Consider the following 24,808-nt stretch of genomic DNA (forward strand, 5'->3'; position numbering starts at 1 on the left):
TCATCATTTGTGATTTTTCCAAGTAAGTAGGAATTGTGATGACTGTTTAATCTAAGAGAGACATTATTACCCGATGGGATGATGGTATACAACCACCGAGCAACCTAGTTGAGAAAAAGTGAAAACATCCTGGTTGCTGACACTGCAAGCCGATTGTTTGATATTTCGATTTTTGGCCGCTATTTTCAAGAACCAAAACGTGCATATCATTCTGAATTTTGCGAATGCAAAGAGTTCCAGTAATAAGATACGACACTATATGACACAAGGATAAAGCTACCAATATTGTACCAAAAAACAAAAAGATATAGGCTTGGTATAAAAATGTAATCATTTTGCTAAAAAAAAACACAGAGAGACTCGTCACACTCTCCGTCCGTCCCCTCATCTCCTGTTCAAAAGCTTGTTTCGTCCCAGTTGTGATAGCCAGCTCAAAAAGCTCAAGGAATCAGTTACATACAAAGCCGAATGCATCAAGAGAATGACCCTCGAGTACAGATGCAAAATTGGTTCCAGAGGCCTTAGAATTCAAACTAATTATTCTCTTTCGCAAACTTAATTCCCTTCTCAATAGAAGCCTTGAGCTCAGCCTTCAAATTCTCCAAACCTTGTTTCTCATAATCTGAGAGAGTGCCCAATCCAAGTACTTCCTCAATTCCCTTTTTCCCTAGTTTTACCTGTGATGAAGCAAAAGACACCATAAGAGTCATAATCTAGATAACAGACCACACCAGCATGCACCAGGTCTTTTGTCCATCAAAGCTAATATAACAAGCCAGAAGGCATAAGGTTCAGGATCAAGATTGGCTGCACTTGTAAGTACCCAACAAACAGTTAAAGTATGTCACTTGAGAAGGCACCGCAGGGAGCAATCTCACAAAAAGCCACACTGAACAACAAAGATGAGGATACACCATTTATCTTATGAAGAATAGCATGTGCATTTATAAGTGCACATGTTATGAAGTGAATGTACCCAACTAAAATTGTATTAGAGTAAGATCCCGAATCTATCACCTATCGCCATAAAAAATAAATTTGGTTGCCATTACTGCACATATAGAAGCCGGTGACCTAATGATTAAGAAAGATTACTACAAACTTCTGATAAAAAATCATGAATTGGCACTGCAAAGCAGAACATGGATGGTGTGAAGGAATTGTAGATGATATCCTGATAACAAATAAAGTGCACAGCATAGTAGTTGAAAAAAGAATATTTAAAAAAAAAATTGTTGATGAAGATACAACCATATTAAGCTTCTGGGAGACAAAGGCAACTCAAGAAAGAAGAGGTTCACTCATCATCCCTGCAGGTCTTTTGTTACGGAGACATGGATGAGAATTATCATAAGCAAAACAAAAAAATGATGGCCCCAAGCACGAGGCTCCTGCCACCATAGGGTCTAGGAAGGGTCAGATGTATGTAGCCTTATCCCAGCATGCGGGTAGGGGTATGCATGGGTCAGGTCAAGTTAGTTTGGAGATATACCTGAAACCAAACTAATTTAAACCAGTTTCCTAAAACTGAAACCAAAACTGAACCGACCATCTACAAAAACCGCTTGAAGTCAACCCAAGAAATTCGATTCAGTTTAGTTCAGTTTATCAAGTCGATGTTCGATGGGTAGGGCCATATGGGCTACGCTAAATCTAAATATAAAAATTTCATTATATATAGGGTTGATGTTTAATGAACTGGACTAAATGGGCTAGGCTAAGTTAAACATAAAAATTCTATTATATATATATAAAAAAAATATAAGAAGAAAATTTAAAATTTTGAAATATAGATAATATATATATACGGATAAGTTGAACCCGTTCTCTTTAGTTCTATTTGAACTAAGCCGAATCGCTATCTCTGGAACCAAAGTCGTACTCTCTTTAGCCACCGGCTCCTAATGGTTTGCTTTTTAAACCACCAACAGGTCCTATTCCGACAACACTGAAAAAGGGTTCATATGGGCCGGGTCGGGTGGGGTCGGTTTGATATATAATTTTATATATATACGAGTCGGATCAATTTGAATTAGTTTATTGAAAACTCAAACCAAAATTGAATGAAATTTTTTCGGTTCAAGACTTTCTCAAACCAACACCAAACTGAATTTTAAAAAAATCGATATAAACCGATCTGAAGAGACCAATTCGGGTTGGGTTGCATATAGTGATATGCAAGGGAAACTTATGCCACTTTTTCTTTCTAAGGAAACTCGGGGGGTGGGGGCTCTCAGGTGAAAAACACAAAACGGGATGCTGCCGAAGCAAAATGGGAACCCCAGATGTCCCGAGCTGTCAAGATCCCTTCGACGGGTAAGATGTTACCGAGTTCCGCCGCCTGCACACAGACACTCTCCACCACAAGTCTCGACAACATCCTATGTTCGCCAAAGGTACGAGCGTTCCTAGCCAGCCAAATCTGGAAGGACATACAAATCACTCGACCACCTTCTGGCGAAGCAGCGGGGACTTCGAGCATCGGCACATGGCCTGTAAAAACTGGTCCCTCCAGCTACCACGACATTTGCACATTTACTAATGGATTATCATGAACGAAGTGACGGAAGGACTCTGGACCTCCTGCGGGGTCCCTGCCAGTCGCCCTAGCCCATATGCACTGAAACAAGGCATGGTCCACCATCTCGTCCACACCACAATCTCCACATACCGGGAGAATCCTCAGTCCTCGTCCACTAAGAACTGCTCTCGTCGGAAGACGGCCCTAGATCAACTTCTAGAGAAACAGGGCTACCCTCGGCTAGAGTCCCAAGCGTCAGATCTAGATGTAGTCAAGCCCAGGCTCATACTGTCGCCGGAGAATGCGGGAGAGGTCGCCCACGCTGACACTGGTCCTAGTAGAGGTGCTCCAAACCCGCACGTCATGACCTGCACACTCAGGTAACAAGAGAGATCGGACCCTCTAATCAACTACTTTGAGAACCTAGCACCGGTTCAAAGTAAGCTAGCTAGTGAACACCATTGATGTTATTATAACAATATGTAATCTTAAATGAAATAAAGAACCACAAAAGAGTCATCGTCAAGAATATAGCACCTCACCAACTAAACGAATTTTACCGAAAAACAACAGGCAAATATTTACTTCATTAGCTTATTAGTTGGTTTCTAGTGTGCACTTCAGAACCAATAACAACAGAAAATAGAGAAAAAATGCTATGAACACAGTAGAATAAAGTGTGGAAAGCTACAATTTGACAAAATTTCTCTCTTTTTTTGTGACAAATATTAGCTAAACAGTGCAGAGCAATCTGGTTGCCCCCTAAGCTTTTTTGAAAAGAAAAGAAAAAAAAATCATGATAGCCAAATTTTTGAAAAATGGTTAACAAATTTTGCAAATAACATTAAAGAAACAATTATTTATATATTTTTAGTTAACCAATTATCATAAAAAATGATAATTAAGAAATCCCCAATATAAAATTGATAAAAGCATAAGATGCTCTGTTTCGTTTTTGAAAGTTCCAATAAATTAGATGATTTGTAAGCTACTACTTTTAGTTGTTTCAGTCAAACCATCTGAAAATTTCAAGATATTGGAACATGATGATAATTAAACAACCCCAATATAATATCAATAAAAACAGATCATGCCCTATTCCACTTTTGAAAGTTTCCAATAAATTATATGATATATAACCGCTATTATGTTCAATTAAATCATCCAGAACAGTATCATGGAACATGGAACATGATGCTCACTCATTCAGATTGAAAACCTGTGCTTAAGCATAATTTCTATAGAAGTAAATTAAACCACACACACAAAAAAAAGAATCACAAAGAATATGAATATGGAAAATTTCAGCTATAGCTTGCCTCTAAGCTTAGCCTCAATCTATCAAAAGCAGGAGATACAAGAACTGGAAAATAAACAAAAAGGCACTAAAAAGAAAAAGCAACAGACTAGATTATGAGACTTGTGGTAAAAAAAAGTGTTCATAGATGTACAACAACTGGTTGATTACATAATTCTGAAAAATGCAAAATATTTTTTTGGATGAAGACAAAATATTCTCGGTGTTGGAACAAACAACAGACAATATGTTCAACCAAGGTCCGCCATACCGACCGTACCGACGTACTGGTGGGCACCGGTACCGATTGGAACCGATACCAAACTGGCCAAAAAAGCAGCAAAGTCCGCAGACGCGGAAAAAAAACAACTGCCACTTTGTGACATTAAATGGCCCACGCGGGGCAGCCCGCATGGGCACGTTCCTAGCGCGGGAAACCTCACGCGGGCGCAATTCCCAACTCAAGAAACCGCACCCACGGAACCGCGCACAAGCGCGGTTCCTAGCTCGCGCCCGCGCCGGCGCGGCGACTGGCGCGAACCAGCCCGTTTCGCACCAATACAAAGGTGGAACCACTCGATTCCGGCCCCGAAGATGCCGAACCATTTTTTAAGGCTATATTGGACCGGTCAGGGGCGGTATCGGCCGGTACGGACTGAACTGGCCGGTACGGGCCGAGACCTTGTGTTCAACAAATAAAACTTTCGAACCACTGGTCCAACAAAGTAGCCTGATCCCTAATTATCATATCTATAAGGTTCGCTCAGTGTTTTAATCGTCTCATCAATCTTAAAAAGGTTAGGTAGGAATTTGTGTACTTTCTGAGCAAGAAAAAACTACCAATCTCTGCAGTGTGTGTGCAATTGCACATTATGATGTTTTCTGTTTTGTTTTCTTTGGATCCAAGCAACTTAGATCATCCAATTAACTATAATCAATAGGTTTATACGTTAGGGTACAAACAGACTGGTTCATTTGTTTTTTAGAGCTATCCGGTCAAATGGAGGATCGAGCCAAGAACATCCTTTGCTTGACTCCAGTTTAACCATTCTCTATTTTCTGGCTAAAGCCTCAGTTATAGGTCCAGAGCAACAAACACATTTCCAAGTAGCAAGAAAATCTAAGTTGTGCCCTGTACAAGAGTTAATCATTCACCACTTACTAATAATATTATCATGTCACATAACAATATAATTTAAACAATAGCTTGTAGCATTAAAATCATGAATTACTGAGTGAAAAGTCAGTAAATCAACGGAAAACTGCAGCTTATGGCAAAAAAATCTTGATGCCCAAATTACATTTTTTCCCCAAAGATGTGCGTATACTTTGCATCCTAAATTTGAAATAACAAACTATGCATAGCAAACTACTTGCTGCCTAACAACTGAATCCCTTCTGAAGGATAGACAAAAAAGCAAGGTAATCATGGATCGGTGCATGGACAAAACTTAAAACAGCATCACAGATAACTTCCTGGCTTTTCCAGACTTACGCCATAGACAAAGTTGCAGAGCCTTTTCCAGCCTTTGCCTCTACAACCTCAGTCCCACCATCTTGTGTCCTCTTCGTGAGAGCCTTTATATCCTCCTCCGACAATGCATTGCTTGCTGCAGTTGCCTGCACGCAGAAACCAAATTAAAACAAACGAAAAATATCATCTTGCCAAGGGATCAAAAGAAATAAAAAAAATGTTTCAGTTAACAAAAAAAAAAAATCAAACGAGAGAAGGAAGTTGAATCTAAAGAATCACCTGGGAAAACAGAGGCAAGATTGGTATACCAGCATGACCACCAACAACAGGGACATTAACGTCTGCAAGTAATTCCCCAATAAGACTAACATAAAAACAAAGAAGCAGAGGTTCTAAGAGATCTAAAGCAAAGAAGAAAGCATGACCGGCAACTGGGACTTTTGCCTTCCCGGAGTAGAAAGTCTTGGCCCTGACCACATCGAGCGTGGTGACACCAAACAGCTTCTTCTCATCATACGTTCCGGCCTTCTTGAACACCTCAGCTGCGATTGGCACGGTGGAATTCACCGGGTTGCTAATCATATTAACAAGAGCCAATAAAAACAATAGCAGAAGGAATCAACTAAACCCATGGATTAGCCAAAAGAAATGAAAAAAGAAACAAACGGTAGGGAGATTACACACGTTGGGGCAGTACTTGGAGACGGCAGTGCAGAGCGATTTGACGATGCCAGCGTTGATGTTGAAGGGATCGTCTCGGGTCATGCCGGGTTTCCGAGGCACGCCGGCAGGAATAATGACCGCGTCGAAGCCCTCCAGGGCTTGGCCCAGCTGCTCCTCGGCCATGTAACCCTTCACCTGAAGTACCGAAAGGGAAACGATCAGATCCAAAACCCTAGATCAGATCAGGACCAAGAAATGTAGAGGGGGGGGAGGAAAGAGATCTGGAAACCCTAGAGGACCTCGGCCCGGGTGTTGATGTGGCTGACGTCGGCGGCGACGCCGGGGGTGCCAGCGATATCGTAGAGAGCGACGCGAGAGACGAGGGGGTTGAGCTTCATAAGGAGGGCAAGGGGCTGGCCGATCCCCCCAGCGGCGCCCAGGATCGCGACCTTCCGCTCGGGACCCGACTCCGCGCTGAAGGATCTGCGGGAATATGAGAGGAGGGCGCGGGGGAGGACGAAGTACCTCCTTTCCGGAGGGCGGACTCCATGACTCTAAGCAAAAAGGTCCTCATTTTCGACAGGCCCAGCGAGAGCCAGAGCGAGAGCGAGAGGAAACGATGGAGAGGATGTGGCGAGAAGAATTAGATACAGCATTTTTTATGGCTCCTCAATTTTGAACCCCACGCCTGCTAAGTGCTGGCGCCAATAATCAGAGCACAACCGGTTATAAACATACGATGCTCACCCGGCACGAAAGGGTGGTTCTATATACACCCCCCCTATTGCTCAGGACACCCCCCAAAAATTAAAAAAAAATTAAATACTCTCTACACCCCCCATTTGCTAAGGACACCCCTAAAAAATTAAAAATTCCTAAATTACCCCCCACCCTCCCCACCCCCTCACCTAAATTGCTCTCTACACCCCCCAAACCCCCCCCCACCCCGCTCTTCCCCTCCAAAACACCTCGCCAACGCCCAAAACCCCCCCGTTCCCCCTTCTCCCTCTCGTCGCCGGCATTCTCCCGATCTCCGACCACCTCGCCGGCTTCTCCCAGAACCACCTCGCCGGCTTCTCCCGAAATTTTTTTTTTCACGGTTCGTGCTCCGTTCGGCACTGGATCGCCGAACAAAAGGCTTCTGTTCGGCACAGTTCAGCCGAACAGAAGCCTTTTGTTCGGCGATCCAGTGCCGAACGGAGCACGAACCGTGAAAAAAAAAAATTTCGGGAGAAGCCGGCGAGGTGGTTCCGGGAGAAGCCGGCGAGGTGGTCGGAGATCGGGAGAATGCCGGCGACGAGAGGGAGAAGGGGGAACGGGGGAGGAGGGGTTTAAGGGGGGTTTGAGGGGTGTTTTTTTTTTCTTTTCAAAACGAAACGGAGGAGGAGGAAGGGGGTGTATGAAAAAATTTCAAGGGCAATATGGTAATTACACTAAAGGTTAGTTTGGGTATTTTATTTTGGTTTTTGGGGGGTGTCCTGAGCAATAGGGGGGGGGGTATATAGAACTACCCGGCACGAAATCGCCCCCCATAGAATAAGGTGTATATAAAGGACCGGAGGAGACAAAAAATTTCAAGGACCCATGGTATGCCGTGAAACCGCCTGCAATGCTGTTTTTTTTTTTTTTTTTTCGCGCACCAAATGGCTCTTAGCAATCGGATATGCATATAGCCAATATATATATATATATATATATATATATATATATATATATATATATATATATATATATATATATATAAAACAAGTCATGAAGCACCTGAGGCATCTCTTTATCGTCTGTCTAGAGAACTCCTACAGAATAATTTGTAACAAAAGAGGCAATCCAGTCTGTAGCTCCGTTGGTCTCCCTAAAAACCTATTTCACCTGAAAATAGTGTCACCACTAATCATGCCCCATATATCTTGAAGCAGGGGTATTGACCCTTGGCAACGCCATGGTACTTTCGGATTCAACCGATCACAGTAGCCAAGTCACTTTCACGCAAGATAGCATTGGTCCACAGCACACGCCGAGCATGACAGAGGCCAGCCCAAGCAGCTCTCAGCTCTGCCCCAGGGACTGAGATATCAAAGATCTGGCTCCATCTAGTCGCCACTACTCTAAAGTCCAGACCCCTAATCACGAAGCCCACACCGCTCCTTCTACCATTGTCCAAAATACATCCATCAAAGTTGACCTTGAGGAAACTCGAAGATGGAGACTCCCAAGTGAAGCACACCATCTAAGATACTGTATGAGCAGAAGAAGAGTCCTAGGTGCCTGATCTATCAAAGGCCACCCCGATGGACTAGCATGGGTATTTTCCACAGCCTGCACTTGGGCTTTCTCCATGACGAGTCTAGGTGTCGAACTGCTCTCCCTAAACAACCAAGTATTCTTAGCTAGCCAAATATGGTAAGCAACATAAGTCGCTTTGGTGACTAAATATCGAGTTTGAGGCATACCAACCCATCTCTTGAGAGCTTGAGTAAAGAAACTAGACTGGCGAAGTGCCTCAGGTGGAATGTCAGACAACCTCCACACCCTCACAGCTCGATCATACAGGAATAACATGTGATCCACGAACTCCTTCACCTTACACCCAAGGCAAATCGACAAAATACTTAGTCCTTACCTACTCAGGACAGTCCCTGCCGGTAAGCATCCCTAAGTTATCTTCCACAAGAATAATGCAACCCTCAGATGAAGACCAAACCTCCCAATCTAGGCACAATCTAGCCTCTAACTCTACTCACTCTAGAAAATATTGTAGATATCCCTGGCACTAACCCTCAGACTGTAAGAAGTACTCCAGACCCTCACATCCGGAATATCGCATTTAAGAACCACCAGAGAATGCACTCTCTCTAAACTGTGCTCTCCAAATAGATGACCAGTCTAGCTAGAGTCCCACCCAGTTCCATCCGAGGAGGTCGGAAACTCACAAACCACCCACGGTCTCAATGTTGGCCATGGTCGACCATAGTGCCATAGAACCCTGTTTCTGCCTTTGATTTGGATGTCCGGCATCCACGACTTGGTGGTGTCGATGGCCACCTTTAGCCTCATGAAGCCCATCTTTTTTTGCTGGTCGATGACGTCGTCCACAGCCAAAGAGCGACCATAGGCGCAGGCAATTTGCAAGATCGTCTCCTTCTCCCAATATTCCACCGAAAGTTTTGACATACAAAGCCAAACTACCACAAAGCTGACAATGTTGAGACCCAAGACAAAATCGGAAGCCTAAGGCTCCAAAAGAGGAAGCTACCCCACCACTACCTAAGAGTCGCCGGCGTTGTCCTGGTCGATCATGCATGAAGTTTAAAGCAACCGCTCACTGAAGCGAGACTAGCCATTACTTCCCGCAATGCTTCTTTTGATGAAAGTTTTCTGAATTCCTTCTTGATCAATTCCTGAGCTGCGTCCTATCACTTGAACACAAAGCCATGTATTGATGTACCCACCCTTCGAGACAGGCAATGCAATTCTCGAACTGAGCCTGGTGGAGACTCCGACGAGTCAATCCCATTGGAAAACAGCCAATTATCGTGGCCAAACATGAATCACCATCTGAAGATATGTCCGTAATTTGTTGTCAGCGACATGGTGCAATTAACACCGCAGCTAGCACTAAAGCAACAGAAAAAAGAAATATTGCTGAAAGCTTATTACAGGGCACCTCAACACACTGATTTTTCTAAGTTACAATAGCAGTGAACAGAACAACTTATTCGTAGCGCCATCAGAAATATCCCCTCTCCTTTCGAATTCGGACACAGACGTTCTTTTCCCTAGCAGCGATTACATGTAACCAGATTTTTGTGGCGAACTCAACAGGCTATTGTGGATTTGGAGGGCGACTGTTGGCTGCCGAGACTCTTGATCCCCACTCCAGGAGCTCCTTGCTTGTATCATCTTTATGCACCATGACCTCAATAAAGCACAAGCTATCCTTCTGCTCCTCGGTGGCCTTCGAAATGGCATCTTCCAATTCTTCCTCTGTGCGCACCTGCAGCAGTTCAATGCAAAATTTGATGTATAAACAAACTGCTCGATGAGGGTCGTAGGATTTTATAGAAATACTTGAGTAATTCCAGCCATCATTGAACAGGATTTGCTTCGTATGCTCACCTTGGAAGTCCAACATCTGCCTTCGCCATTGTAAATAGCATCAACCAATCCAGTATAATTCCAGTTCTTGATCACATTGTAAGGACCATCATGGATCTCTACTTCGATGGTGTAGCCACCATTATTGATGAGAAATATAATGCTTCGGTGCCCACAATGGATCATTGTGGAAATATCCTGCGCCGTCACCTAAAGGAAGAAGAAAGAACAGTTGAGCAATGATGCAGAAGAGTTATTAAATGGTGGGTAAACATAGAAAACAGAAGCTCCCATCTCATCCTAACCAAACTGGAAACACTAACTCGGTGCATTAAATATACCTGGAAGCTCCCATCTCCTATGCAAGCAATTACACGTTTATCCTTGGCAGCTTGCGCATATCCAAGAGTGGCACCAACTGACCATCCAATAGACCCATACTGCATCTGGAACTCATATCTGCATAATGTTTATAGTATGAGCACAAGAGGCAGCTAAATGTTCTAGAATTAGAAGATCAAATCATAGTCAACAATTTGACATAGAACTTACAAGAAGATTACTTACCCACAATTCTCCGGCAATCTAAGCTTTTGGCAGTTGAACCAAGAGTCACCAGTCTCTGAGATAACCGCCGTATCTCCACTCAACATGTTCTGCTCGAAGAGTGAGGGAGATAGAGAAGATTAAAAGTCGAAAGAAAAAAGCAGAACAAATTCAATCTCACAAGCATCTGGCAAACTGAGGCTCACGGAGTAAACCCGTATATAGGCTAAATGCATAAGAAAATAGTGCCACTAAATTTAAATTTTAGACAAATTTGCAGCCAAAATAACAACGGGAAGTCTAGAACAGAAGGCAACCTTAACGAACATTATTCGAAGAAAAGAATTGGTTAATAAGAGAACGATAGATAATAACAAAATTTGTCGAAGGCTTGCCTGGATATGCTTAAAAAGGATGTTGACCCTCAAAGGCTCATTGCTCTCGCGTTTGAGAGGAAGGCAGGGTGGTACAAAGATCCGTCGATAATTGTCCAAGGCTGTGGTATTCTTCTTGAGCTTCTGTGCAAGTGCAGTTAAGAAATCGGCCATGAAAACCCAACCGAAGGAAGGGCCATTACCAACAGTCACCCGGTTGGGCTGCACAATCACCGATTTCTCTTTCTTGATCAGCAAAGAATAACCCACAGAGCTGTAATCGTTGAAGATTGGGCCAACAAAGACATATGCATCAGCTGACTCCACAATCTCACCACAGAAATTGGTGCTGACCGCACCCCAGTAGGTCCCAATGAAATGGGGGTGGTGCTCTGGCACAAGCCCCTTCCCAGATGGCATAATAGCTATTGGGTACCCACATGCATTGGCTACTTCTACAAAGGCTTGCTGAGCCTTGGCTACCCTCAGTCTGGGACCTGCAACTAAAACCGGCTTCACAGCCTTGTTCAGAACCTCTGCTGTTGCCTCCACTGCAGCCTCTAGTACCATTTGGTTGCTCACCCTGCGTATGATGCAAATCTGTTATTCTTAACATGAAAAGTCATTAATCTAAAAATTTGCTCCAAAAAAGTCATGTCCTGAAAATTATAGTTAACTATTTGAGCATCTCCTGAAACTAATCTATTATACAGTGTACACACTGCACTACACATAGATGACTATGGTTTTCAGAAAAATATGAGGCAATTTAAAATGAAAAAATAGCTTTGCAGTCAATTAACAAATAATATGTAAGCATCATTTCCTCTATAGAAATCATCAATTTTTTTTTACTGATGCACCATGCAACAAAAAAATAAACCTAGGACCTGAGATAGGTTCCTTGGTCCATGACAGAGATCGATTTATTAGAACAGTTGGCTGCACAATCACTACTGTTTCACGGTATAAACTCAGTAAGCATATCATCCTTGTCGATTACTGATATGGAAAAGTACATTTTGTAGTTCTATAAAGAGAGTCCAAATATCAATATCTTCTTATAGAATTTTCACCTCGATCTCTTTGCAATAAGAATGATGAAACATATGAGAAACCATATTGTAAGAATGCTTCAACCGGCATGTAAGACTAGCAGCACAAAATCACACAATCTAGGACTGGTTTTCTACTTCGATGCTACAAAGCCTCATGACCACAAAGCTAGCATTAAAAGAGAACAATTTCAAATTAGACACTTTGATCACTTTTTAGAATTTGAAAAGCATCTCATCAAATTTCAATATAATTTTCATAAATTCATATTTCCCACCAAATCTGGCTTTTAGGTTTTTGGAAGCCATTAACAACCGAATACTGATGATTCACTGGGACAAAAATCTAAGAGGCAGATTGATTACTTCAATAAGAGAGTTTATGTTTGATATCTACCCATAACGTTTCCACTTCAACTTTCCAGTTAAATGACTATAAAACATACATTACAAAGGCCTTCAACTGGAACAGAACCATGTAGGCAAGACTTAACCATAATTTTTCCTAGGTACTAGTTAATCTTTTCAAACCAAGAAATTGTAACCAAAACCTAGAATTTCAAATTACTAGCTCTAGTGAGAGTTGTGAGGACCCGGGTGGGCGTGTTTCTTAGTCCAATATCAATTATGTGTTAGAGAGATCTTGGGTACTTACATGGTGCCAAAAAACCAAATAACACAATCTAGCTAGCTCTTTTTGAGTGAGGTTTTGGTTTGTTACTAATGAATCGGAGAAGATCCAACCCATGGCCTATAGCATGATTGTGATAGGATCCTTAATCCTATCACAATTTGTTTATGCACATAGAATTCTTCCTTATCAGTCACCCATTCCTGTAATCTACGATTCTACTGTGCTCTGAAGCTTTTTCAGAAAAAAGAAGGAAACCCAAAGTCTCAAACGGTAATAAGAATTTTTCTTTTGAAAGAAAAAAGCAGAATTTTCCCGAGTGCGAGCAGACGACAAAGCTAGCAAGGGGTTCGGGTTGTATATTTCGCGCAAAAGAATGAGTGACCGTTGGATCGCGCAATGTCCTCTTTGTGAGCTGTGCAGGTGGATGGACGAGGAGCTCGGATTGCTTTGAGAGCTGCGCGGGGCGCCATCCAACGGTTGGCATCGCGAAATAAGATCGATCATTCTTTTGCGCGAAAGGTACGACCCGAACCCTTTAGGAAGAGGGACAACTGCAAAAGCTCCAAATCACAGATTCCAAATTGAAGAAACGGAGCAAAATTCGAGGCTGGGAAGAAGAAAGGGATCGAGAAACCATACTTAGGCGCAAGAAAATATGGCACCGGCTCCGGGGCAAAAGTCGGATGCGGAATCGCCGGCAAGTTGCAGCTGACGCTGATGTAAACAGGCTTGGACTCCTTGAGCGCCGTCGATATCGCCGTGTCGATCAGTTCATGCGCATCTTCCAAATTATTCACCACAGCCTACATAAGCAAGTAAACCGAGTCACCAAACCGTAGCATATTATTGCAGAGAAGATCGAGAGAGAGAAAGGGGGCGGCAGACCTGGAAGCAAGTGACGGCCTGGAAGCAGCGGAGCTCCTGAGAGAAATCGGGGAGGCCGATGGTGTGGTGGAGGATGCGGTTGGTGCCGTAGTCGTTGGAATTGGGACCGCCGACTATACAAATGATGGGAAGATTCTCGCTGTAGGAGCCGGCGATGGCGTTGATGACGCTGAGCCCGCCCACGGTGAAGGTCACGACGCAAGCGCCCACGCCGCGGGCCCGGGCGTAGCCGTCAGCCGCGTAGCCGGCGTTGAGCTCGTTGCAGCACCCGACCAAATTGAGCCCGGGCTCGGCGATCAGGTGGTCGAGGAGGGTCAGATTGAAGTCTCCCGGCACCGAGAACACGTCCCGGACTCCGATCTGGACCAGGCGCCGGGCCAGGTGCCGGCCCAGCGTCCCGGCCGCCCGCCGGTTAAACCCGGTGGTATGCCCGTCTTCCATTCCTCTCCTCCTCCTCCCCCTCGCTTTAGTTTCTTGGGATCGTTTTTGGTGAGGTTTTGGCAGTGTTTGAATATGAACAAAGATGCGCCTGCATGGGCGTGTTTATACGCGTGATGTGGTTTTTTTTTTTTAAAAAAAAAAAGGAATATGGAGCAAGCAAGCAACTTCCCCTATGCGCATCTGGTTTCGGGAGAAGAGAGCATAGGTCTGGAAACAAAGAACGCTCGATACCGTGGGCGACTGCGGTCTTTTTGCGGCGTTTGGATCGAGTCAATCTGAGCTCATAATCAATGGAACTCAGTTTGAATCGTGCTTTCATTATTGGAAAGAAGCGTTGCATGTGGGGCTGTACCAGCCTTCCGTTGTAAAGGGTGATAGGATGACTTTTTTAAAGCTAAGTTCTTGGGATGGTTTAATGGCATGGATTGGGGCTGGGCTTATTAAAATCCTTTGACGTCTTTTGAGCCTTGGATGGTGTGAAGTGGATGTGGATGCTTGGGGATCGAGCAGCCAACTATCAGAGTTGCTAGAAGGGCGAATATGAGCCATGGAAGAATGGTCGCCAAGCCCGGTGGGTCATGCCTGGGAGGAGGAAGGGTGAAATACGGTGTGCAGAATGGTCCATGAAATGGGCCCAATTCAAGCACGCGGAAGGAACAATAATAGCAAAATTTACGCAGGCCAATGGTCTGATTAACTTATGAAAGATTTGAAATTAAAATTAAAGCATTAGATGTGACATGGCTTCGAGATCCGTTCATGAGCATGGTTTACCTTAATTAGAGAACCAGATCTCAAGCCTAAATTATATGCAATTCTATCGGACTTTGGGCCGGGCTTATTTAATATTATTACTTTATGTGCCCAAATTCAGCTTATGATCAATTCTAATCTTTTATGCATACATACCACCATATATTTATATATACTTTTATACATACATGATCTACCTAATAATCACTTGCATCATCTGCTTACTAAAACGTATGTGATGTGTGTAAAGCCACCGAGATTCTACATAATCAAAGTTTAATACGATCTATGTGAACTGCTTGCCTTGGATGGAACTAAGTCAAGTGCACAAATGACACAACCATGCTAAATGGAAGCAATTTTGATGGCTTTATGTAAGGAAGAATCTTATGATAATTTTATTCAAAATAGTTCAATATGAAGCCCAATCTGGACTACCATGGTGGCTTCAGATGCTTCAATTTGAAATCAGCATAGCATAGGCCTAACTATACGTGTAACCAAAATTTTAGCTTTATTACCACATCAAATTTGAAACTTGATAGATTGAGATGTATCGTGGAGTGCATAAGTTGTAGTACAACTCGTGCTGGATCAGCTCAACCCAACTAGGCCTAACCTAACCTGTACCCCGGGATAGGTTAGGCTTATCCCTTTGGTTGGTTTTGGATTTATAAACATCAAATGATTTGAAGTTGGATTAGGTTTGGGTTCAAAATTAAAGCAGCCAAATCCAGCCCAAATCCATGTCAATGTTGACCAGCCCTCCTTCAACCCAACTCAATCTACTTTTTTTTTTTTTCATCTTACCTCAATCCATTTTTAAATGATAATATGGAACATATTTTATATCTATCTATCCAGACCAATTATCTTTGGTGTACTTTAATATTTAAATTTGGTGTCATGATGATATACAAGATTCGGCTGTCTAGGATATGTTAAAATTAGGACACGATCTTGCAGAGCATCATTTGGAGAGATAACCCAGCCCAACCCAACTTAACCCAAGTCAAATAAAGCTCTCTTTTCACGTTACAAATAATGGGGAGAAGTTGGGTTGACATTGGTCGAATAAAGTTTTGGATTGGATTGGATTAGATTATCATTAGCTAGTTCAGCTCACACACGAGTTGAGACCCAAACTAACCCCTCCAAATTGCACCCTTACAGCATGATTTCACTTTCCGGATTGCCAAGACCATGAGAAAGAAAAGACAAGAAAAGTTCATCTAGAGTTACTCTTGGCTCCATAATGAAATTAAACTTTTCTATGCAAGAAAGCCAGCTAACCCGGTATTTTTTTAACAAAGGGGTGTACAAGTTGCATTATTGAATCCTTTCACAGTATAAAAGCAATCTTATTTTATATGCAAGCGCCCCCCTCCCCATCGTTTGCACCACAGCAAAGTAGGTTTCCACCTTGTCATGCGCGACTTAAGCACAAGCATTATTTTTTTTTCTCAAGCATGATGCAGTATGTAAAAGAATAACATAACAAGACATTACATTATAACTATGCCAACATTCCTCGAGTTACTGTCAGTCAACCCCCATCACTGGCTCATGCCATGATGTCTAAAATTGCAAGAAAAAAAAATCACAAAACTATAACATGCCATTTCTCTTAGCAATGCTTGATAAGATTTTTTTTTTTCTTTTTGATAAATAATAGAGGAAGTGAGATAAACTGTTCTTCCAGGTGGCTAATCTCCCCCACCCCAATTTCGTCATGTTTGCTGATAGAATCATGAACTCTGGTATAAGCTTCACCTTGACAAACTAAAACGCGGCCAGATTCACTCGTTGAACACTGGTCTAGGCTTTACTAGCTGTCCGGGATGGCTAGAGACATCTGGGACTGCCACTTTGCTGCTGCAACGCCCGAATTTACTCGTCTTTTTGGAGCCTCCATACTTCGGCCATCTCAAGGTGAACTTTAATGGCAGTGTATCAGCAGACGAAGACAGAGGAGATATGAGTTTTATGATCGAAAATCATAACTCTAGACTGATTATTGCAGAAAGGCGTCACATATATGATATGATAGTTTTGGGGGCGAAGCTTGAGACAGCTTGTGTGAGGATCCGTGCGGGCGTGTGTTTAGTCCCACATCGGTTATTCGTTGGGTAGATCTTGAGTATTTATACAGGATCAATGAACCCAAATAGTACCTTCCGGCTAGCCATTTTGGGTGAGGTTCTGGGTTGTTACAAATGGTATCAGAGCGGATCCGGCCCATAATCTATGTGGACTAGGGGACACTGCAGCACGGATCTATTGGGGCTAACCATGAGCCGATCGTGGTGTTTGTGATTAGATTTGAATCCTTAGCCTGACGAGGACGTCAGGGCTTGAACGGGGGGAGTATGTGAGGACCCGTGCGGGCGTGTGTTTAGTCCCACATCGGTTATTCGCTGGGTAGATCTTGGATATTTATACATGATCAAGGAACCCAAATAGTAACTTCCGGCTAGCCATTTTGGGTGAGATCCTGGGTTGTTACAGCTTGGGAGGGCATCATCTTTGTGAAACATATTTTAGGAGCTAACAATATACTTCTAGAAGAGGCTCGTGACGGTGGTTGAGTAGATTTGAGATGAGGAGTCAAAACACAATGGTCATCCATTGTTCAAAGATATTTGTATAATAGTAAGCGACTGTGATTCATTTTAAATTACGTATATACATCAAAAGGCGAATATGGCTACGGACTGGATTGACTTTTTCGATGTTTACCACTTGACCGGAGTCCGTTAGACATTTTGTAGCCCTCCACTTTTACACCACCTCGATTGGTTGCACTCACAGCCGGCTTGTTAACATACGTGCCACAGAAAAAACCGCCCGTGAGATACGAGTCACCACTGCCTCACTGGCGAAACCCCCACAACGGCGGTCCTAGTTGCCTGCCATCCGTTCGTTAAAATTCCCGAGAGCGTTGCGAACTGGGGAACGCACACTCTCCATCAACACGCGGAAAATGGCAACAGTTCGCACCCCCATCTCTCTCTCCCTCCTCAAAACCCCCAAATCCTCGCTTCCCAATATCTCCAAAGCCTTCTTCCACCCCACCTCCGTCTCCCACTCCCTCTCGATCTCCCTTAAATGCCACAATAGGTTCAATCCCCTTCATCTAAAACCCTATCTATCCCCCTTCGTCAGGAACTCCAAACCCCGAAAATCCGCCACCGGCGTAGCCGTCAAGTCCCTCTTCACCGGCATCGTGGAAGAGATGGGCCAGGTCCAGCACTTGGGGCCCTCCCGTGACGGGGGCTTTGAGATGAGAATCGCCGCAAAGACCGTCCTCGGCGGCGTCCAGCTCGGTGATAGTATCGCCGTCAATGGCACCTGCCTCACCGTCACCGACTTCGACCCCGCTGCCTCCCACTTTACCGTCGGCCTCTCGCCGGAGACCCTCCGGAAGACCAACCTCGGCGATCTCGTCAACGGCTCGCCGGTAAATCTGGAGCGGGCCCTCCAGCCGACCTCGAGGATGGGCGGGCACTTCGTCCAGGGACACGTCGATGGGACCGGCGAGATCGTGTCGATGGAGCCCGAGGGGGACTCGGTCTGGGTGAAGGTAAAGGCGCCGCCGGAGCTGCTCCGTCTCGTGGTGCCCAAGGGATTTATCACGGTGGACGGGACGAGCCTAACGGTGGTCAGCGTTTACGAGGAGGAGAAATGCTTCGACTTTATGCTGGTCGTCTATACCCAACAGAAGGTGGTGATACCTTTGAAAAAAGTGGGGGATAAGGTGAACTTGGAGGTCGATATACTGGGGAAGTATATTGAGAAGTTGCTAAAGAGCGGGATTGGGTCTGCTGCTTCTGTTAGCTTCTCATGAAGCTGAAAGGAATTCAGAGGTACTTTAGATTCCGATTCCTCGTCATTCGTTTTCTTCTCCTATTTGATTTGAATGCTTAGGATTTTTGTTGGTGAAATTCTATACTGTCTTTTTATAATTGACACTGAAATAAGGCATCTGATGCTGATAATATGTATCAAAGTTCAAACTTTGCTGTGTTTTTATTCGTTAGGTTTGAGGGGTTTGGATTTTGAGTTCACATTTCTGATTATGCAATGGAATCGGAATTCAGCTTCTTGTGATTTTCTTGGCTGATTAATGGAGGAAACAAGGGTGTTAGTTTTTGGGTAATCATCATTTGGGATGAGCATTTGGATTCGTTATTATTTTTGTAAGCTTTTAGGTAGACAGGGTTGTAGACTGTAGTTTCTTGTGATACCATCCTTCTGTTTAAGTAGGTCAGAAATTTTTCTTTTAAACATGTTCTGTTAGATTTGTGCGCACATGAAAATCTGTCTTTGAGAATTTTACTTCATGTGATTTAACAAGTTTAAGATAATATGGAGAGTTATTATTTTAAATATCTTTTTCAGGAAAGAATGTCAGTATCAAGGCAAGATCCATAGAGCAACCCTCAAATTGTTGGGATACATAGTTCAGTCTTGATATTTAAGTTCTGAATATCATAGTCTTCTTGGCATTTTAGGTTAGATGATCTCCATAGTTTACTCCCACTTTATGTATTCAGATGAAATTTCATGTTTAATACTTCTGTATACTGTTTGGTTGACTTATTCAAGAGTATTTGGTATTAAACTTTTGTTCACATTCAGCTTTATATTGGTCAGGTTTTTGCAACTTCTGTTCTTTCATTCTTTTTTTAAAAAAATTATACTAAAACAAAGAATTAAAAATCAATCTTCTTATTCACTATTGAATATTAATGTGGGTTTGTGATGTTATGTATCACATATCTTCTTGATCAGAATCCATATCTTTTTGGAATTTCTTAAGATTTTTGATATTCTATGTATCACATGTGTTTTGTTGTATATCATTTCATGGAAAGGCCATGAACTTTGATTATAGTTTTTTCACATCTTTTGATGCATTCTGATTATGGAAAGTAGAGTTGACCCTTGTGCAATAAATGAAGTTGGACAAATGGAGATTCAGACATTGCAGTACATCTCTATGCAAGTTCTAGAGAAAATCATTTTTTCAAAACTGGGCTTTTTCATGATCCATAACCTTAGGAAGATACAAGAGTAACCCTCTTAGAAGCAAAAGTGAATATGGATAGCATGCATGTGCTTTGTGGTGAAGGTGTGAACTTGTGAGGACTGGTGACAGCATTTGTTTAATCATATATGGGTTATGCATTAGGTAGGTCTTGGATATTTATACAGAAGCAAGAAACTTAAATAACATTTTTCAGTTAGCTTTTTTGAGTGAAATTCCAGATTATTACAAATAGTATTAGAGCAGTCCCCGACCCATGGAGAAACCTATATGGACTAGGGGATATTGCAATACGAGTCCATTTGGGTTGACCATGGGCTGATTATGGTGTTTGTGATTGAATTTTTGGTATTTGTGATTGAATTTTTGGTATTTGTGATTAGATTTAAATAGATTTTGACCATTAATCTAGCAAGGATATCAGGGCTTAGACGAAGAAAGTATGTGAGGACTCGTGCGGGTGTATATTCAGTGCTGTATCAGCTATATACTGGATAGATCTTAGGTATTTATATAGCGCCAAGGAATCAAAATAACATCTTCTAGTAAGCTTTTTTAGATGAGAAACCCAAATAACTTAAATGTGAATTCCTCACATTTATGCTTCTCATGGACCTTTTTTGAGAAAGATTCAAAGAAGGATGCTTGTTAGTCAAAAACACCACCTCAATGTGTGCAATCTGACTGGAAATTGTTGCATGATGCTACATTGATGGGGAATCTCAAAGAACCAATAACTTGATCCTTAAGATTGAAAATTGCAGGAAATGTGTGATCTTATAACTGAGAAAAAGTGAGAATATATTGAAGCCGAGATTTTTATTGCATGGACAGTTGGATGACAGAGGGATTCATTAAAGATGCTTGAATTAGAGGCTCTTGTTCATGTTTTATCTTAGAGTGCTTTTTGTGTTGTGTAGCTTTCCTTAGTTCCTTTGGCAATAGATACTCCTGGCTAACTGAAGAAAAGTAAAAAAAAAAAGAGAGGAAAAGGAGGTTAGGACAAAACTATTGACTCCTTAGTTCCATCAAATTATGCTCCAATTCTTATTTGTAATCCTTCTCTCCATTCTTTCCTTTTCTCTCTCCTTTGCTTCTTACCCATGGAACCATGTACTTTATCTGCCACCGCTTTTCTAACTCTGAATATTTCTAGGCTTGATAATGGGTAGCTGGCTTTTTCTAATGCTCATTTATACCTCGACCATGATTCTGAACAGGGTTTGGTTAAAGGAAGAAGCTTTGTTTTCTATATAGTAAACACTTTCTTGTGTTCTTGGAATTGTTGTTTGGTGAGAGATCCAATTGATCTAGGGTTTGTATCTTTGCACCCGCATGCGCACATGCACATATATAAAGAAATTTATCATATTTTATTAACACATACAAATCTGTGTGTATTGGGCTGACACTGAAATGAGAGTGAGTTAAATATTTCTTTTCCGTCCTTCAATATTCTATGTATATATGTATATATCCACACATGCTTATATATATAATGTATATGTATATGTGTATGTATGAATATATATGTATGTCTGTATATACATGAGCTGAATTGTATACTTTATGTTAACTCCTTGAAAAGGAGTTAAAGATTCTAACATCAATGATATGCCATGTAAATTCAAGATCTAAACTATTGGATTTGATCTACACTAAAGAAAATGTCTAGAAAACAAAATTCATATATTTTAGGTCTCTAACCTATGCGTCAACTTGGTGCAAACATGATCAGTATCAATTGCTCTAATATGATAAAATACATGATAGGAAACATACATTGAAAATCCATCTTATGGATCATGATCTACAAATCTTAAAATATGGGTAGATTTTGGTTCTTACATATTTTTTATAGTGTAGATTGTGTTCAACAACTTGGATATTGAATTTGGATGGTTCATTATCGATTTTGAATTGTTAACTCCTTTTTTATGTAGTTCATCTCTCTCTATTACACACACACACACACACACACACCAATTCAAAATCTCTCTCTCTCTCTTTCATTCTCTCTGATTCATGTTCAAAAAACGGGAATCTTGATACACTTCTTCATTTGATAAAGTGTTTAAATTCAGGAATGTATTTTTCATTTCCCTCTTCCTTACAATTCCCGCCTTGAGGTTTCACGTCTTCTAGTGCCTACGAAAATAGGGATTGGGACTTGGGGTTTTAGAAAATCTTTTATTTGTCTCTGTTATTGGAGGGAGTAATTGATTTTTCAAACTTTAAAGGATTATAACATTTGTGATAATTTAGAGTTTCAGAAAATATGTTCTCTAGGTTTGTTCTTTGATAAAGTTAAAGCATGTGAGACCATTAAATCTTGAATCCTTTGTTCTCATTGCTGTGTTTGCTCATGGCTTATTGGATGTTTGAGATGATGGTGTGCATGTTTTCCAGTTTGTTACGCAATCACTAGCATCGCATACTTCAGTGCTGGAATGTGTGCCCTGTCAAGTGGTTGCAAGGTACTTTCATATTTTGATGGATGCTTGAGTTCACTAAGGGACTGATTTAGATTTCTTGACAATTTCCTTGTCGCTTCTAAGAAGCAATAATTTTGGTTCGCGGATCTCTTAGTTTTCATGTCTGTATCTGCAACAGAGGACACTTGTTAGATGGTTGGTATTTGTTTCTTTCTTTCCTTTTTATTTCTCATATATTTGCTTTTGGTTTGTTTTAGAAAAAGAGGATTTTACAATGAATCCATTTAGACATCCTGTTTTACGGGTCAGTAAAATTCAAGTTGGTCGAGCCACTTGGATATTAATTAATGTCAGAGATATTTTCTCTGTAAAGTCAGTTCAGAAATTTATTTTTCCTTCACTTTAGCTGTCAAATTTTTTTTGGAATCATAAGCAGCATCCCAACTTTTAAGACTACATGCTGCTAAGCTGTAGCTTAACTGGTAATAAATAAGCCTACACCAACCAACTTGTAACTTTTGTAATGAACAGCTGCTACATTGCAATTTGCACAGAAGTGTCCTTTCATTAAAACCAATACCAGGAGGTGGGAATCTAAGATCGTTTTGGGAAGCCATAAAATTCAAAAGAAATTTCGGTCAAGCTAGGAAAAAAGGAAGTCCTTTTTCTTCCTTGTGGAATTCTTTGGACTTCATAATGATTTTATATAGCTAATCTCCAGGGAACCCAGCCATAGTAAAATCAGGTGTCTATGTAGATAAATGCATAATTTATGTTCAATAGTGCAACATGCTTTGGTGTTGGCTTGTGCGTGTTGTTCGCGTGCAGTGCTAGTTGCTCTGGCAAAGGATGAAGGATTTGCGAGCTTGCACAGGTGGAACTCAAGTCTGAAAGGTTTTGGTTTCTTAAGACCTAAGGGATTCTTGCAAGCATCTTGGTTGTTTGAACAGTCTATTGAATCTGTTTATGAACTGGGAATGATATAAAGTAGCTCATATGGTCAGGGTTTCCTATGTTATAGCCAAACTTTTGAAGAGAATTTAGAGAGAAATGATGCTGATGGAAGAAGGAATTGAAGTTCTGTCAGTGTTTTTCATTTAGGTAATCTATTGTAAACGTGTTTCCTCATGACTTCCACTATGAAACATTAAATTCAAGTCTGAATCTAAATTTCTATTTGGCAACCCTGACTTATACTGTAAATTGAACTTGCCCTATTATAGGGGTACATGGGATAGCATACCTTGTAATTGCACTGATTTTAACTGAAATAGACTGGTGGCGCATCGACTAAAGCTGGCTGAAAATAGCAAATCATTGCCACGCAGAAACCTAAAAAAGCATATGATATCTAGGTGTTTGAACTTTGAACAAACATTTATGAAAAGCTTCCTGAAGTAAAACTTATTTTGTAGCTTATAGTCTAATTTAGAAGGTTTATTTCCTTTTATGGTAGTGCGAGATGGAAGTGGAATATGCTAGCTAGATCTGATATTCATTCATATCATGGGACAAGAGTGGATAAGGCCATGCTGGCCTGATTCACTTCTTTTTTTTTTTTTTGGTGAAAAAAAAGGAGGGGAGGGGGAGGGACCAGCCCACCCGCATAGCAACCCCATTACTGAGCCCCCCTTCCACTAGGAAATGTTCGATACAGGTCGCAGGTTTCGCGTGCCTTCCCCGACCCGTGGGCTCACCCCACTGGGTTCACCGCCTCACGTGTAGGTACGTCACCCCAGTGCCACCTTGGTACAAGTGGAAGGAAAGCATAACCGTCAACAAGCCAGCCGGGCGTGGGGCATCCGGTCCTCTAATTTAATCGACGCCCGTGCGTTTCGAACCCGGGCAACTTGGACGGAATTATCGCCAAAAATTTTCTTCTCATGAAAGTACTTTTAAAATACTATTATCAAATATCTATTCTTTGTAGGAAGTACTTTCCTGCTTTAAAAATTGTAAAAGTATCTTTTTTTTTTTAAGTAACGCCAAACAAAATCGTGTACAAACGCAAGTTGCTCTTATGACTTGCATAGATGAACAATTTCTTATGACGAAGGCTGTCGACAATGTGCACATTCTTTGGCGGTGATATTGGTGGCCTTGTATTCACCAAATAGGAGATAAAAAAGAGGCGGCTCTCAATTATTTTTTTATCACTAAGCTATAAAACTATTATACAGTGCGGGAATGGCGAGCCATGCTTAACCAGTATCATCAAATATTTTTAGTGCTCATTCTCTATTGATTTATTTAATTCACTAGGATGTAAAAATGATGCAATCAGATCCACCCAACCTGAAATTTGTATTGAGAGAAAAAAAGTTTTTTTTTTTTTTTTTTTTTTTCGCTAAGGGAAAAAAAGACATTCGCCCAACCTGAAAAGTTTTGTCAACCGGGGTCCGGAAGAAATCCACCCAATGGGCCACTGCGAATATTGTTTAACCTAGCCCAACCGGCGAATCGAAGCACGTACCGACTAGGACGTGGCGCAGGTGTTCGTATCATTACGTACCGACTCGTCGGCAGTGACAACTAATTCCCAGCCCCCCGACGCTGCACGGCACCATTTATTACTTAAAAATATT

General features: G+C 41.8%; 3 protein-coding genes across 4 annotated transcripts; 1 reads left to right on the plus strand and 2 right to left on the minus strand.

Moving 5' to 3' along the window:
• Positions 1 to 437: 437 nt before the first annotated feature.
• Positions 438 to 9,126, minus strand: LOC103708296 (malate dehydrogenase, mitochondrial-like). Its single transcript, XM_088705260.2, has 7 exons — positions 8,938 to 9,126; positions 6,255 to 6,509; positions 5,990 to 6,150; positions 5,718 to 5,866; positions 5,572 to 5,633; positions 5,314 to 5,438; positions 438 to 677 (listed from the first exon to the last, which is right to left on the minus strand). Exons 1-7 carry the CDS (start codon positions 9,124 to 9,126, stop codon positions 674 to 676), a joined length of 945 nt encoding a protein of 314 aa, XP_088561386.1. The 3' UTR covers positions 438 to 673.
• A 357-nt stretch (positions 9,127 to 9,483) lies between these two features.
• On the minus strand, positions 9,484 to 14,497 carry LOC120112312 (pyruvate decarboxylase 1-like). The gene is made up of 7 exons (XM_039131216.3): positions 13,545 to 14,497; positions 13,299 to 13,462; positions 10,992 to 11,553; positions 10,618 to 10,706; positions 10,392 to 10,509; positions 10,072 to 10,260; positions 9,484 to 9,949 (listed from the first exon to the last, which is right to left on the minus strand). Exons 1-7 carry the CDS (start codon positions 13,983 to 13,985, stop codon positions 9,779 to 9,781), a joined length of 1,734 nt encoding a protein of 577 aa, XP_038987144.3. The 5' UTR covers positions 13,986 to 14,497; the 3' UTR covers positions 9,484 to 9,778.
• Positions 14,498 to 17,459: 2,962 nt separating this feature from the next.
• On the plus strand, positions 17,460 to 23,786 carry LOC103718953 (lumazine-binding family protein). 2 transcript variants are annotated; one of them, XM_088705015.2, is made up of 2 exons: positions 17,460 to 18,604; positions 22,198 to 23,786. In XM_088705015.2, exon 1 carries the CDS (start codon positions 17,722 to 17,724, stop codon positions 18,583 to 18,585), a length of 864 nt encoding a protein of 287 aa, XP_088561141.1. In that variant the 5' UTR covers positions 17,460 to 17,721; the 3' UTR covers positions 18,586 to 18,604; positions 22,198 to 23,786. The 2 variants fall into 2 exon arrangements, with proteins under 2 accessions (XP_088561141.1, XP_008806202.3); XM_008807980.6 differs by lacking the exon at positions 22,198 to 23,786 and adding an exon at positions 19,140 to 19,362 and having other exon boundaries at positions 17,461 to 18,604.
• Positions 23,787 to 24,808: the final 1,022 nt, after the last annotated feature.

This window comes from Phoenix dactylifera, chromosome 9 (genome assembly GCF_051530095.1).
Source record: "Phoenix dactylifera cultivar Ajwa chromosome 9, Ajwa_hap1_PhDact_Kaust_v1.1, whole genome shotgun sequence".
NCBI classification, from domain to species: Eukaryota; Viridiplantae; Streptophyta; class Magnoliopsida; order Arecales; family Arecaceae; genus Phoenix; species Phoenix dactylifera.

Bases quoted from the DNA above. Each gene is read 5' to 3' on its own strand.
- LOC103708296 (XM_088705260.2), bottom strand. From the start codon at position 9,126: ATGTCAAAACTTTCGGTGGAATATTGGGAGAAGGAGACGATCTTGCAA. The intron at 6,151-6,254 runs GTCCTCTAGGGT...TCGGTACTTCAG, and splicing joins ACATCAACACCCGGGCCGAG to GTGAAGGGTTACATGGCCGA. The intron at 5,634-5,717 runs GTCATGCTTTCT...AATTACTTGCAG, and splicing joins GGCAAAAGTCCCAGTTGCCG to ACGTTAATGTCCCTGTTGTT.
- LOC120112312 (XM_039131216.3), bottom strand. From the start codon at position 13,985: ATGGAAGACGGGCATACCACCGGGTTTAACCGGCGGGCGGCCGGGACG. The intron at 10,707-10,991 runs GCAAGCCTTCGA...CTCTTCGAGCAG, and splicing joins TCCTTTTTAAGCATATCCAG to AACATGTTGAGTGGAGATAC. The intron at 10,261-10,391 runs GTATATTTAATG...TTCTTCCTTTAG, and splicing joins TAGGAGATGGGAGCTTCCAG to GTGACGGCGCAGGATATTTC.
- LOC103718953 (XM_088705015.2), top strand. From the start codon at position 17,722: ATGGCAACAGTTCGCACCCCCATCTCTCTCTCCCTCCTCAAAACCCCC.